This window comes from Oncorhynchus tshawytscha, linkage group LG05, assembly GCF_018296145.1.
Source record: "Oncorhynchus tshawytscha isolate Ot180627B linkage group LG05, Otsh_v2.0, whole genome shotgun sequence".
NCBI lineage: Eukaryota > Metazoa > Chordata > Actinopteri > Salmoniformes > Salmonidae > Oncorhynchus > Oncorhynchus tshawytscha.
The window spans coordinates 25,995,901-26,011,681 of record NC_056433.1 but is presented as its reverse complement, the minus strand read 5'-3'; the positions used below and the strand labels follow the sequence as shown (position 1 = coordinate 26,011,681).

The following is a 15,781-nucleotide window of genomic DNA, read 5'->3' as shown; positions in this document are numbered from 1 at the left end:
TAGAAGGGAAGTGGGAGGCCCCGGTGCACAACTGAGTAAGAGGACAAGTACATTAGAGTGTCTAGTTTGAGAAACAGACGTCCCGGAGTCGCCTCTTCACTGTTGACGTTGAGACTGGTGTTTTGCGGGTACTATTTAATGACGCTGCCAGTTGAGGACATGTGAGGCATCTGTTTCTCAAACTAGACAAACAAAACATAGATAATACACAACAGATCAATGTATGTGATGTAGCAGATTTATTTGCATATCAGATTTCCACTTGTAAAAGTGTTGCACTAGAAAACCTTTGGGGTATCACAGTGTCATTTTCTTAGCTGTTACAGTACAATGTCAATGGGGGATATACTATTACTGGGGAAAAAATCTATTTGACTGGCAGAAAGATCCATAGAAACCGAGCTCTAATTGCTACAATAAAAGAACAGGTTCCCTGTGATTTTTTAACATAATGTGGACAGCAAAATACAGTATTGCACTTCAGTTCATGGACAAGTATCAGGACACATGACTTCCACCTTGACAACAACATGTCATACAACTACCTCATTCTGGCCATTGCACATTGCATTGTTCAAAATAGTTTGACATATCAGCTGTAGTTCTAGCATGCAAGTACTATATTAGACATCAGATATTGGCCAATGTTAATTCAAGTCTAAACAACGTATGTTAGCTGACATGACGGCAATATCAAATCAAAACAATATTCAACAAAAGACGAAAATGCTGTATCAGTGCAAAGAACGGAATTGGAACAGAAACAAGTCTATTTGAACTCACCTAAGACAATTTCATGGTTTGTAAATTGCAACAGAGAAGAACTACTGTGACACAATCAATATAACTATTATTTGCTCACGTCATTGTGTTTTTTTGAACCATTTATAGTAGAGCATGGTGGTTGCATGTATAGTAGAGCATGGTGGTTACATGTATAGTAGAGCATGGTGGTTGCATGTATAGTAGAGCATGGTGGTTACATGTATAGTAGAGCATGGTGGTTACATGTATAGTAGAGCATGGTGGTTGCATGTATAGTAGAGCATGGCGGTTGCACAAACTCTCATTTGAACCTGTTTGTTAGTCCAGGAGTTGGGGTCTGTGCAGCTGCTGCACAGAAGAACAGAAGAAATCTGACCAGAGAAGATTAAGCCATACCACCTCAATTCACCTTCATGGAGAGAAGAAGGACAAAGGTCTTGTTGTGTCCTAGAACATCTGGATCATAGACTCCCTGGCCTTGCCCACTCCAACCCATTTGACTGGAAAGAGAAAAAGTTGATTCCGTATTGATTTATTGAATTTTAAAATAACATGTAAGTCCTGCATTTGGAAGAGAATACTTACTGGGTACACCAACGTGGTTCTCCACAAAGCGAATGTAGTTCTGGGCTTTGCCTGGCAGATCTTCCCACTTCCTACAGGCTGAGGTGTCACTCTTCCAGCCAGGCAGTTTCTCGTACTCCACCTCCACTTTCTGCAGGACGTCCATGTTTGCTGAGGGGACATGGGTCATAAGGAATATAGAGAAAGGTTTCGTGTTAACAATTTCCAAATGAATCTTATAACGCCAACATCATCTTCTTTGTTTGATTCACCACGTATACATGTATGAAGCGAATATGTACACTTGTAGACAGTCAGTCTTACCTGGGAAATAGGGAATCTTTTTGCCCTTGAGTTTATAAGACACTCCCACTTTGATTTCATCCATCACATCAAGGATATCAAGTTTGGTTAATGCAAACCTGTTATTGAAAAAAACAGGGTAAAAACGTAACATATATCTATAATCTCTTGTCAACTCCTAATTAAATAAAGGTTAAATAAAAAATGAAAATGTAATTGAAAAATGGCATCTAAGCTTAAAGTTCCCAATAAGATCCACTAGGTGGCAAAGTAGCCCAACTTTTCTATTAAAAATACAGGACTGCACAACCGTAGGGCAGGGCAAACCCTGCAGTGAAACTCACGCCGTGAAGCCGTTTATCATATTGGCGTAACGCAGGATGACCAGATCCAGCCAACCACAGCGTCGTTTCCTCCCTGTGGTCACGCCCACCTCATGGCCCCGCGTCTGCAGCAGCTCCCCAACCTCCTGTAAGAACGGATGACAGCAGAGAAGCTGGTCTGAGCAATCAACTACTCTATTCTGTGTAGACTTGACTACTTCGAGTTGAATTCTAACATCATGTTCTACAATATAGATCTCCTCTAATTTGTATTTAATGTATCATGTTTGGGGTTCCACTCACATTGAGTTGTTCTGTGGGGAACGCCCCGATGCCCACCCTAGTAGTGTAGGCCTTCACAACCCCGTACACATCACCAATGTTCAGAGGTGGGATGCCCAGTCCTGTACACACACCACCCACGGTGCAGTTTGATGATGTCACAAATGGGTATGTACCTGGGAGACGAGCGCAAGGTTTTAAAGGAATGCATTTGTGATAGCCTCCTGGATGTGCACCAGACCCAGAACTATCGGGCAATGTCTACTTTTGAAATGTCCTTATTCCATTATAATGACTATATGTGGTGTCAACAGGTGTAAACAAGGACTGTGTAGACCCAAACACAAACCTACTCTAAGGATACATACCATGCCTATGAACATACCATCATTCTCGGGCCAACAGTGCTTACTCATATTCATGCATCTATACCCACCTCGTACGGTCAGCCATAGGGGAGTATAGTATTTCCTTACCAAAGTCAATGTCAAGCAGGGCAGCGTTCGCGCCCTCCACCAGAATCTTCTTAGGGGGTCCATTAATAGCGTCGTACATGAAATAGACACCGTCTCGCACCATGGGTCTTATCCGCTCAGCATACTCCTAAAAGGTTAGACAGGGTGCATAGGTGAGATTTGTTTATACTGTATGGATAGATGGATCATGAGAGCAGAGCTACTGTAATTGTCATCTGCTTCTCCGATGCTAAATTTAGACATCACCCCATGATGTGGTGCATTTCAGGGTCATTATGGGGTGATGATGATTATGATGAGTTAGGAGTATGCCCAATTCAGACAGACTTTTTCTACTAGCTGAGGGGGGTTGTTTACCCCATTGCCATGTCAACACATAGTGTACACAAACAAACACGTAAAAAAGTGCACTTCATGAAACTCACCTTTAATTTGTTCAGCTGACCGTCAACATCTACCACCAGTGTGGGGAACATAGCCTGGTACTGCTGAGCAAGGTTCTTGAACCTAGAACCAAGTCACCATCAGAAGAACATGAATATACTGTTATTTTCATAATAAATGTTCCTATTGTCCAGAGAGCCAAATGCCAACTGGTCCTCCCCATAACCTTACCTCGTAGAAAAGTCTTTGAAATCATCTAGGAGGTCACAGATACGCAGCCCTGTACGTGACGCTTTGCTAGAGTAGGTCGGTCCGATGCCTTTCTTTGTGGTTCCAATACTGTATGAAGTAAATGTTGAATTATAACACTAGAATTGAGGAAAATAATATTTCAACACTACAGGAATGCTAATAAAACACTTAATCTGGTAACACTTTGCTTAAAGCCTGCAGGTAATGCTTAATAGGACATGACAAGCGTTGTGTGCCTTTGTAATGAATCATGATTATGCCTGAGTGTTGGAGTGTTCCTCTGGATATAGGGAAATTATAAAAACAAGAAAAAAAAATCTGTCTGGTTTGCTTAATATAAGGAATTTGAAATGATGCATACTTTTACTTCTGATACCTACAGTAAGTGTAGTTGAGCAATTACATTTACTTTTGATACTTACGTACTGTAAATTCAAAACCAAATACTTTTAGACTTTTACTCAAGTAGTATTTTATTGGCTGACTTTCACTTTTACTTGAGTCATTTTCTGTTAAGGTATCTTAACTTTACTCAAGTAATGCAATTGGGTACTTTTTCCACCACTGGCATAACTAATGAATCTCAATGCATTACACCTGCAGGCTTTAGTAGTGTTGTTTGAGCCCTGCAGAAAAAGGTGTAATTTACTGTTCTTACTTTATCCCGTCCTGTGCTTGTCTCTGTACCTCCTGGAGCCCGTCGACTGCCTGGTGGAAGTCAAACACTGTCCAAAGGGTAAACAGGTTATTTCACGCCATGGACACAAACACAACAGCAGAACGTGTCATTGGAACATGTGAGCAACATGAGAGTCTATGGGATAAATGTATCTCCATGTTCTATAATTATCTGCAACCACTGTTGACAAACTGTTGTCACAACACCAACGACATGAAGTACAAACATATACATCAATTAGCAATTGATTTGCGAACAATCAGCAATAATCACATCCGTTACTGTGCTTGTTTGTCTGTTTTAAGTGCTATCTGAACTACATGTCCTTTGCCCTCTCTTTTAAATGCAGCTGTTTTCCCATGAGACAGTTAGTTACCAATGTGGGCCCTGTCTGAGATGATCAGTCTCTTCTCCCAGTCTTTAAGGCCTGTGGGAAGGAAAGATAAAATAGTGAGGCAAAATCACTCTGTCCTCTCATCTGCTGACTGCTGTTCCTTTCTAAATAGATGATCAATGTGAACATTCTAAGACAAACTATAGGCTAATTACTCCACTTAACATTGATATCTGAATCTTCCAACCTTTCTTTTCATTTTTTTCCGCTTCTTCTAACAAGCCTGGCAGATGAATGACCACACCATTGCCTGCAGAGACAGAAGGGATGTTTTGTGTAAAATGAGATGCGATTTCATAGGATTTTTACATACCGTACCAGTCAAAAGTTTGGACACACCTACTCATTGCAGGGTTTTTCTTTATTTTGACTATTTTCTACATTGTAGAATAATAGTGAAGACATCAAAACTATGAAATAACACACACGGAATCATGCAGTAACCAAAAAAGTGTATTTTATTTTTGAGATTCTTCAAAGTAGCCACCCTTTGCCTTGATGACAGCTTTGAACACTCTTGGCATTCTCTCAACCAGCTCCATGAGGTAGTCACCTGGAATGCATTTAAATTAACAGGTGTGCCTTGTTAAAAGTTCATTTGTAGATTTTTTTCCCTTCTTAATGCGTTTGAGCCAATCAGTTGTGTTGTGACAAGGTAAGGGTGGTATACCGAAGATAGCCCTATTTGGTAAAAGACCAAGTCCATATTATGGCAAGAACAGCTCAAATAAGCACGACAGTCCATCATTACTTTAAGACATGAAGGTCAGCCAATACGGAAAATGTCAAGAACTTTTAAAGTCTCTTCAAGTGCAGTTTCAAAAATCATCAAGCGCTATGATGAAATTGGCTCTCATGAGGACCACCACAGGAAAGGAAGACCAAGTAAATGCTTAACAGAGTCTCAACATCAACTGTTCAGAGGAGACTGAGTGAATCAGGCCTTCATGGTCAAATTGCTGCAAAGAAACCACTACTAAAGGATTGCGTGAATCAGGCCTTCATGGTCGAATTGCTGCAAAGAAACAACTACTAAAGGACACCAATAAGAAGAAGAGACTTGCTTGGGCCAAGAAACATGAGCAATGGACATTTGACTGGTGGAAATCTGTCCTTTGGTCTGAGTTCAATTTGAGATTTTTGGTTGCAACTGCTGTGTCTTTGTGAGATGCAGAATAGGTGAAAGGATGATCTCCACATGTGTGGTTCCCACCGTGAAGCATGGAGTCGGAGGTGTGATGGTGCTTTGCCGGTGACACAATCTGGGATTTATTTAGAATTCAAGGCACACTTAACCAGCATGGCTACCACAGCATTCTGCAGCGATACGCCATCCCATCTGGTTTGCGCTTATTGAGAATATCATTTGTTTTTCAACAGGACCATGACCCAACATAACTCCAGGCTGTGTAAGGGCTATTTTACCAAGAAGGAGAGTGATAGAGTGCTGTATCAGATAACCTGGCCTCCACAATCACCCGACCCCAACCCAATTCAGATGGTTTGGGATGAGTTGGACCGCAGAGTGAAGGAAGAGTATCCAACAAGTTCTCAGCATATGTGGGAACTCCTTCAAGACTGTTAGAAAAGCATTCCAGGTGAAGCTGGTTTAGAGAATGCCAAGAGTGTGCAAAGCTGTCACCATGACAAAGGGTGGCTATATTCGAGAATCTAAAATCTAAAATAAATTTTGATTTGCTTAACACTTTTTTGGTTACCACATGATTCCATGTGTTATTTCATAGTTTTGATGTCTCCACTATTATTCTACAATGTAGAAAATAGTAAAATAAAGAAAAACCCTTGAATAGGTGTGTCCAAACCTTTGACTGGAACTGAATGATTTGACAGTAGGCCTACATCTTCCTGGCAAACCAAAGAGCAGAGTGACTGGTCAGGGTGAACAGTGGCAAACTGCTGGTGATAGGGAATAGAAATGTACACACCGATCACAGAAACAGCTTTGGAGTTGATGATCCCACTGGGGAGGAGGTGGAAGTCATATTCCTTCCCATCCACGACCACCGTGTGACCTGCGTTGTTACCGCCCTGTGGTCCGAAAAACAAGAAGAACAGAGAGGGCACTTTAACAAACGTATGGGTTATTTTATCTAATCCAACAAGTCTCCCCTATCTAGGCCATCCCCTCCTCCCCTCTTCTCTGTTCCAGCCCCCCTGCCTGCAGATACACAAGACTGACTAGCCACTCTATAACATGCCCTGAGGGGAAGGGTGCCTGGGGAAATCGTTTTTCCCAGATCAAACTAACCGGCAGTCTGCAGAACTAGACTATAGGCTATTTTAGCAGCAGCAACGATCGGGACAAGGTGACACGACACCCCCACACACACGTACTCCATGTAGTCTGGGATATGGGGAATGGAGTGCAGTCTGCCCTTCTCATGTATCCATGCTTCCACAGGCATGTGACTCCTCTTTATCCCCTAGGCTGGCAGACACACTGGAGGAATGGGGGCATCCCAAACTGACACTCAAATCAAATTTTATTGGTCAGATACACATGTTTAGCAGATGTTATTGCGGGTGTAGGCGAAAAATGCTTGTGTTTCTAGCTGCAACAGTGCAGTAATATTTAGCAAGTAATATCTAAAAAATTCACAATACACACAATTTGAAGTATCTTTGTTTGAGGATGTTAAACGTTACATATAAGGACCTTGCATGATTGTCCTAAATGTGATGTGTACAGTATGTTGTTACTTCCAGTGTCCCCTCTGCAGCTGTATTTCAATCCTGTCTTTCTGCAGGAACCTCTCTTACGTCTCCACCAGTGGGATCACAGACTTACGCTGTCAGGTTTACCAATACCCGTCTCAATCCCTTCCTTCGGCAAAGACAAAGAGGAAACGAAATGTGCTAATGTTAACCAACACGTGTAACACCTCTGCCAATTACAGTAAATAAACATGAAGACATCTCTGTCATCAGCAGAAGCTTACTATAAACACGCTCTGCCATATTTGTAAGGCTACTTTCCGACAAAGACTAGTGTTGCCAGTCAAAGCCAGTCAAAGGACCAGAATGTTCTTGATTCAAATGATTTCCACCGGAGCACTGAAAATGAATACGGAGTGAACAGCGTGAGGCTAGTATGAAAGAATGAATCTAGAAAGATACTTACGTCAGTCAAACATGCAAACAAAAGTTCTGAGAAGAAACACCATTTGGCCATATTCAATAACATAATTCATTACATTATCCATGAAACAGCCTTATCTACACAAGACAACTCAGAATGATAGCATTGAGTGACCTTAGGACACTGCTGCCCATTTTCACTGCCAAACACTCTCAATTAGGATGACTGAACACCACTCTTCAAAAATGCCATGGTTTTGAATACCGAATAGAGAATATTTCGGCGTCCAATTGATGGGAGATTTTGGAGCGACGGCGCGGGCAATAACATAACCATGTCTCTTGTGTATCTCTGACTTGTAGTTTTGTGTTGTCGCTGGACAAAGTGGTCACTTAACGTCCCAAGCATCTCAAGAGAGTCAAGATACAATTGGATGAAACGCCAGGGGAAAACACTGTATTTTTCCACTGCAGTAACTTTTTTGTGACCAAATGGTAAACATGCTGAAGCTGCTAAAATTGATCCCTGATTTTAACATCTTTTATCTCAAAACATTCCGAAGACCCCAGTGTTAATCAGAGAACACAGACGAAAGCCAACATGTCTCTGTCACTTTGTATAACTATAACACGGATTAAATTCCCTTGGGTGACATCGGTGTCAGAAGTAGGAGAGATACAGTGTGTATACTGTCCACGTCAGTGGGGCTAGAGTTGCATAATGGAATGCATTATAAGCTGTATCCCATAGGAAGGGGTCAGGAGCCACTGACATGATGGGTGCAAACTGTCAAAGGCTTGTGGTCCATTTGCAAAGGGATGCGCTGACAGGGGGACTAACAAGGGTCCAAATCCCAGAAACCACACTGTCACCCTAATTGGTTGCAATATGTTGACAGGAGCCTTTCCAATAAATAAGTAATGTATCCCCTTCAGTCAGGACCGTTTCTAGCTTTGTGGGAGGCATAAGCAAGATTTGGAGAAAACAATTAGCATTTTGCTATAATTACTACAAGGTTCAGATAGCTGGCTAGACTAACTTACCTAGCAATCTATAAAGTGTGAGCTGACGGACTCAGTGGCAGCCCGTCCATTACAGCATTAGGGGCGGTGCCTCACTATTGCAAAAATATTTACAGTACCAGTCAAAGGTTTGGACACCTACTCATTGCAGGGTTTTTCTTTATTTTGACTATTTTCTACATTGTTGAATAATAGTGAAGACATCAAAACTATGAAATAACACATATGGAATCCCGTAGTAACCAAAAAAGTGTTAAACAAATCTAAATATATTTTATTTTTGAGATTGTTCTATGTAGCCACCCTTTTCCTTGCTGACAGCTTTGCACACTCTTGGCATTCTCTCAACAAGCTTCATGAGGTAGTCACCTGGAATGCATTTCAATTAAAAGGGGTGCCTTGTTAAAAGTTAATTTGTGGAATGCCTTTCCTTCTTAATGCGTTTGAGCCAATCAGTTGTGTTGTGACAAGGTAGGGGTGGTATACAGAAGATAGCCCTATTTGGTAAAAGGCCAAGGCCATATTATGGAAAGAACAGCTCAAATAAGCAAAGAGAAACATTACTTTAAGACATGAAGGTCAATCAATGAGGAAAATTTCAAGAACTTTGAACGTTTCTTCAAGTGCAGTCGCAAAAACCATCAAGTGATATGATGAAACTGGCTCTCATGAGGACCGACAACACAAAATAAATACCCAGAGTTACCTCTGCTGCAGAGGATAAGCTCATTAGAGTTAACTGCACCTCAGATTGCAGACCAAATAAATGCTTCACAGAGTTCAAGTAATAGACACATCTCAACAACAACTGTTCAGAGGAGACTGCATTAATCAGGCCTTCATGGTCGAATTGTTGCAAAGAAACCACTACCAAAGGACACCAATAATAAGAAGAGACTTGCTTGGGCCAAGAAACACGAGCAATAGACATTAGACCAGTGGAAACCTTTGGTCTGATGAGTCCAAATTTGAGATTTTTGGTTTCAACCGCCGTGCTTTTGTGAGACACAGAGTAAGTGAAAGGATGATCTCCGCATGTATAGTTCCCAACGTGAAGCATGGAGGAGGAGGTGTGATGGTGTGTGGGTGTTTTGCTGGTGACACTGTTTGTGATTTATTTAGAATTCAAGGCATACTTAACTAGGGGTCGACCGATTAATCGGAATGGCCGATTAATTAGGGCCGATTTCGAGTTTTCATAACAATCGGAAATCTGTATTTTTGGGCACCGATTTTTTTATTATTTTTTATTTTGTTATATCTTTATTTAACTAGGCAAGTCAGTTAAGAACACATTCTTATTTTCAATGACGGCCTAGGAACGGTGGGTTAACTGCCTTGTTCAGGGGCAGAATGACAGATTTTCACCTTGTCAGTTCGCAGAACCAATCTTGCAAACTTACAGTTAACTAGTCCAATGCTCTAACCACCTGCCTCTCATTGCACTCCACGAGGAGCCTGCCTGTTACACGAATGCAGTAGAAGCCAAGGTAAGTTGCTAGCTAGCATTAAACTTATCTTATAAAAAACAATCAATCAATCATAATCACTAGTTATAACTACACATGGTTGATGATATTACTAGTTTATCTAGCGTGTCCTGCATGGCATATAATCGATGCAACGCTGGGGGATGATTTAACAACAGCGCATTTGCGAAAAAAGGACAATCGTTGGACGACTGTACCTAACCATAAACATCAATGCCTTTCTTAAAATCAATACACAGAAATATATATTTTTAAACCTGCATATTTAGCTAAAAGAAATCCAGGTTAGCAGGCAATATTAACCAGGTGAAATTGTGTCATTTCTCTTGCGTTCATTGCACGCAGAGTCAGGGTATATGCAACAGTTTGGGCCGCCTGGCTCATTGCGAACTAATTTGCCAGAATTTTACGTAATTATGACATAACATTGAAGGTTGTGCAATGTAACAAGAATATTTAGACTTAGGGATGCCACCCGTTAGATAAAATACCGAACGGTTCCGTATTTCACTGAAATAATAAACGTTTTGTTTTCGAAATGATAGTTTCCGGATTCGACCATATTAATGACCAAAAGCTCGTATATCTGTGTGTTAGTATGTTATAATTAAGTCTATGACTTGATAGAGCAGTCTGACTGAGTGATGGTAGGCAGCAGCAGGCTGGTAAGCATTCATTCAAACAGCACTTTTGTGCGTTTTGCCAGCAGCTCTTCCAAGGCACAGCACTGTTTATGACTTCAAGCCTATCAGCCTAATGGCTGGTGTAACCCATGTGACATGGCTAGCTAGTTAGCTGGGTGTGCGCTAATAGCGTTTCAAACGTCACTCGCTCTGAGACTTGAAGTAGTTATTTCCCTTGCTCTGCAAGGGCCACGGCTTTTGTGGAGCGATGGGTAACTGTAACGGTTTTCTTTAGGTGAAGGAGAGGCGGACCAAAACGCAGTGTGGTGGTTATTCATGTTTTTTACTAAAGACACTAGACATGAATAAACTAACAAAAACAATAAACGTGGAAAACCAAAAACAGCCCTATCTGGTGCAAAACACAGAGACAGGAACAATCACCCACAAACACACAGTGAAACCCAGGCTACCTAAATATGGTTCCCAATCAGAGACAATGACTAACACCTGCCTCTGATTGAGAACCATATCAGGCCAGACATAGAAATAGACAAACAAGACATCCAACATAGAATGCCCACTCAGACCACTCAGATCAAACATAGAAACATACAAAGCAAACTATGGTCAGGGTGTGACAGTACCCCCCCCCCCCCAAGGTGCGGACTCCAGCCGCAAAACCTGAACCTAGAACCTATTGGGGAGGGTCTGGGTGGGCATCTGTCCGCGGTGGCGGCTCTGGTGCTGGACGTGGCCCCCACTTCACCGTAGTCTTAGTCCCCTACCTTGTCCGCTTCCGTGGCCTCCTAGCCACGGCGACCCTACTTAATGACCCCACTGGACTGAGGGGCAGCTCGGGACAGAGGGGCGGCAGCTCGGGACAGAGGGGCGGCAGCTAGGGACAGAGGGGCGGCAGCTCGGGACAGAGGGGCGGCAGCTCAGGACAGAGGGGCGGAAGCTCGGGACAGAAGCTCTGGCGCCTCTGGGCTGAGGGGCTCTGGGGCCTCTGGGCTGAGGGGCTCTGGTGCCTCTGGGCTGAGGGGCTCTGGCGCCTCTGGGCTGAGGGGCTCTGGCGCCTCTGGGCTGAGGGGCTCTGGCGCCTCAGACTCCGGCAGCAGCGCCGGACAGGCGGGAGACTCCGGCAGCAGCGCCGGACAGGTGGGAGACTCCGGCAGCAGCGCTGGAGAGGAGGAAGGCCCCGGCAGCGCTGGACAGGTGGAACGAACTGTAGGCCTGATGCGTGGTGCTGGCACTGGTGGTACTGGGCCGAGGACATGCACAGGAAGCCTGGTGCGGGGAGCTGCCACCGGAGGGCTGGTGTGTGGAGGTGGCACTGGATGGACCGGACCGTGAAGGCGTACTGGAGATCTTGAGAGCAGGGCTGGCACTAACCGCCCTGGCTGGATCTTCACCCTAGCCCGGCAGATGTGGGAAGCAGGGATGTAGCACACCGGGCTAAGCACGCGTACTGGGGACACCGTGCGAACCACCGCATAACACGGTGCCTGACGAGCACCACGCCCGCCACGGTTAGCACTGCTAGAAGCACTGTAGTGCTGAGATGGCACAGGACGTGCAAGGCTAGGGAGATGCACAGGAGGCCTGGTGTTTGAGGCTGGCACAGTCTTCACCAGACCCCTAGCACGCACCTCAGGATGAGTATGGAGAGCTGACCCAGGTGCCATTAAATCCCTGACACACTCCGTCGGGCGAATGTCGTGCCTCATGCACCAAACTAGCAACTCCCTCATATCTCTCTCCTCCAATTTCCCCATTAACTCCTTCACAGTCTCTGCTTCGCTCACCTCCAACACCAGCTCTGGTTCTGAGCTCCTCCTTGGCTCCTCACGATAAACGGGGGGAGTTGGCTCAGGTCTGACTCCTGACTCTGCCACACTCCCCCTGCGCCCCCCCCCAATACATTTTTGGGGCTGACTCTCGGGCTTCCGTCCGCGCCGCCGTGCTTGCTTCTCCAACTCCATTCTTCTATACCCCTCTTCGCACTGCTCCAGCGAATCCCAGGCGGGCTCCGGCACTCCTCCTGGGTCGACCGCCCACCTGTCTATTTCCTCCCAAGTAGTATAGTCCAGACATTGCTGCCTCTACTGCTGTTGCCCGTTCCCACGCCGCTTGGTCCTGTTGTGGTGGGTGATTCTGTAACGGTTTTCTTTAGGTGAAGGAGAGGCGGACCAAAACGCAGCGTGGTGGTTATTCATGTTTTTTAATAAAGACACTAGACATGAATAAACTAACAAAAACAATAAACGTGGAAAACCAAAAACAGCCCTATCTGGTGCAAAACACAGAGACAGGAACAATCACCCACAAACACACAGTGAAACCCAGGCTACCTAAATATGGTTCCCAATCAGAGACAATGACTAACACCTGCCTCTGATTGAGAACCATATCAGGCCAGACATAGAAATAGACAAACAAGACATCCAACATAGAATGCCCACTCAGATCACACCCTGACCAACCAAAACATAGAAACATACAAAGCAAACTATGGTCAGGGTGTGACAGTAACGCTGCTTCGAGTGTGGCTGTTGTCGATGTGTTCCTGGTTCAAGCCCAGGTAGGGGCGAGGAGAGGGACGGAAGCTACACTGTTACACTGGCAATACTATAGTGCCTATAAGAACATCCAATAGTCAAAGGTATATGAAATACAATTGGTATAGAGAGAAATAGTCCTATAAATTCTATATTAACTACAACCTAAAACCTCTTACCTTGGAATATTGAAGTCTCATGTTAAAAGGAACCACCAACTTTCAAATGTTCTCATGTTCTGAGCAAGGAACTCAAACGTTAGCTTTTTTACATGGCACATGTTGCACTTTTACTTCTCCAACACTTTGTTTTTGCATTATCTAAACCAAATTGAACATGTTTCATTATTTATTTGAGGCTAAATTGATTTTCATTGATGTATTATATTAAGTTAAAATAAGTGTTCATTCAGTATTGTTGTAATTGTCATTATTACAAATACATTTTTTTTTAAATCGTCCGATTAATCGGTATCGGCTTTTTTTGGTCCTCCAATAATCAGTAACCATCATGGCTACCACAGCCTTCTGCAGTGATACGCCATCACATCTGATTTGTGCTTCATGGGACTATCACTTGTTTTCCAACAGGACAATGACCCAACACACCTCCAGGCTGTGTAAGGGCTATTTTACCAAGAAGGAGAGTGATGGAGTGCTGCATCAGATGACCTGGCCTTCACAATCAACCCAATTGAGATTGTTTGGGATGAGTTGGACCGCAGAGTGAAGGAAGAGCATCCAACAAGTGCTCAGCATATGTGGGAAGTCCATTAAGACTGTTGGAAAAGCATTTTTCCAGGTGAAGCTGGTTGAGAGAATGACAAGAGTGTGCAAAGCTGTCATCAAGACAAAGGGTGGCTACTTTGAAGAATGTCAAAAGTAAAATATATTTTGATTTGTTTAACACTTTTTTGGTTACTATGTGATTCCATATGTGTTATTTCATACTATTGATGTCTTCACTATTATTCTACAATGTAGGAAATAGTAATGGTCGTTTTGTTATATCCCAAAAAGTTTGTTTAGTTGGCACCATCAATTTCAGCAATCCACTAGTTCAACATGCAGACAAAGGAGTCCAAAAAGCTACCGCTAAAGCGCTTTGTTAAAGCAAGCCAAACTACGTTTCTAATCAATCCTCAGGTACCCTAAAATCGAATTAAACTATAATATTTCATACGGAAAGAAGTATGTTCAATAGAAAAGTAAAATTGTCAAGTGTGCACCCACAGACTGATTTCCAAATGTGACTCCTTGTACCAAAACTCAAAATTCTTCCTCGTTTTGGGAGAAACAAGCCCGAAACCTTGAACAAATAGTTGACATCTAGTGGAAGCCTTAGGAATTGCATTCTGGAAGCTGGAATTGCATCGGACCCATAGCTTTCCATTGAAAGAGTATGGGATTTTCGGCTACCATATCAATTATGTTATAGTCTCATACATTATTTTAACATTCTACAAACGTCAAAGTGTTTTCTATCCAATGGTACCAATTATATGCATATCATGGCTGGTCCTGGGCACATCAGTCAGGCAGAAATTCTGAAAAAAGTGCCCTAGCCCTTAAGCAAATATAAAGAGCCCTTAAGCACATAAAAAGAGCTCCTAACTCCTGTTGAGCCGGGTTCATGTTACAACAGACAGGTATTTCCTTGAATAAACACAGGGTCTTTCAACCCAACATTTCACGGTGCTGCGTTGAAATAGTTAATGCCCAATCTGCTTTCTCTCATGCGCCTGGAAACAAAATTAACGTTAAGGCACTATGAATCAATAGATACAGTTTTCACAATGGCACCTACTTTACACTGACTGACATTGCATAGAGATGCACAGCGGAGCACCTGGAATTGTTAACAGGTGCGTAAAACAATGTGTCCAAATAAACATAAAGGTCTTGCAAGTGTAAACTTCTCAAATAAAGAAAAACGCAGACACATAACAATGAGTACAGAGTACATTTCTCTATGTATTTTATTTCCTCACCTGGCATCTGCAAATGATGTCCGACTCTGTCGCCAACAAATCCACCACTTTCCCCTTCCCTTCATCGCCCCATTGTGCACCAAGTACAACTGTCACCTTGTTCCCCTTGTCGTTTCGAGGTCGCTTCCCCCCAGTGCCAGGGTTTGTATAACAACTTTTGTGAGACATATTTATCCTACGCCAGCGCACTGCTCGCAGTAAAATGACAACTCGTATGTGATGAGAAAAATGTCAGTGCTCAAGAAGAATTCGGTCTAACCAAAAACGGGTTTGCCGCCTGATTACGAGGGGGTACACCAACCGTAGTCTAGACTGCACATGATCTCGTGTCTATATTTACCGTCAAACCCTTATCCGTTGGTCAAGACTACCACGAAAGCGAGTGCCAATGAGAATTCCTATAGTGTAGGCCTAATCATTCTCCGAGTGCTAGTCTCGTTTGGATGAAACTACTCGCACACGTTGCGCACACTATGTTGAACCACTGGACCGGCCATATGCAACAATTTTAACTGTGAACATACTGTCCCTAGCTATTAGCACACATATAAACGAGATAGAGAAATCGAATAA

At 43.2% G+C, this 15,781-nt stretch overlaps 1 protein-coding gene across 1 annotated transcript; it reads right to left on the bottom strand.

The window, feature by feature from the left end:
• Positions 1-224: 224 nt before the first annotated feature.
• On the bottom strand, positions 225-15,703 carry LOC112250386 (adenylosuccinate synthetase isozyme 1 A). The gene is made up of 13 exons (XM_024420477.2): positions 15,209-15,703; positions 6,369-6,471; positions 4,610-4,672; positions 4,405-4,455; positions 4,008-4,074; positions 3,329-3,436; positions 3,139-3,220; positions 2,714-2,840; positions 2,259-2,413; positions 1,977-2,101; positions 1,654-1,751; positions 1,351-1,500; positions 225-1,265 (listed from the first exon to the last, which is right to left on the bottom strand). The coding sequence occupies exons 1-13, from the start codon at positions 15,374-15,376 to the stop codon at positions 1,213-1,215; spliced, it is 1,350 nt and encodes a 449-aa protein (XP_024276245.1). The 5' UTR covers positions 15,377-15,703; the 3' UTR covers positions 225-1,212.
• Between the last annotated feature and the right edge of the window lie 78 nt (positions 15,704-15,781).

Excerpts from the sequence above, each read along its gene's own strand:
- LOC112250386 (XM_024420477.2), bottom strand. The coding sequence starts at position 15,376 with ATGTCTCACAAAAGTTGTTATACAAACCCTGGCACTGGGGGGAAGCGA. Across the intron at positions 3,437-4,007 it reads CAAGCACAGGACGGGATAAA|TATTGGAACCACAAAGAAAG; the intron begins GTAAGAACAGTA and ends TACTTCATACAG. Across the intron at positions 1,266-1,350 it reads GAACCACGTTGGTGTACCCA|TCAAATGGGTTGGAGTGGGC; the intron begins GTAAGTATTCTC and ends TTCTCTTTCCAG.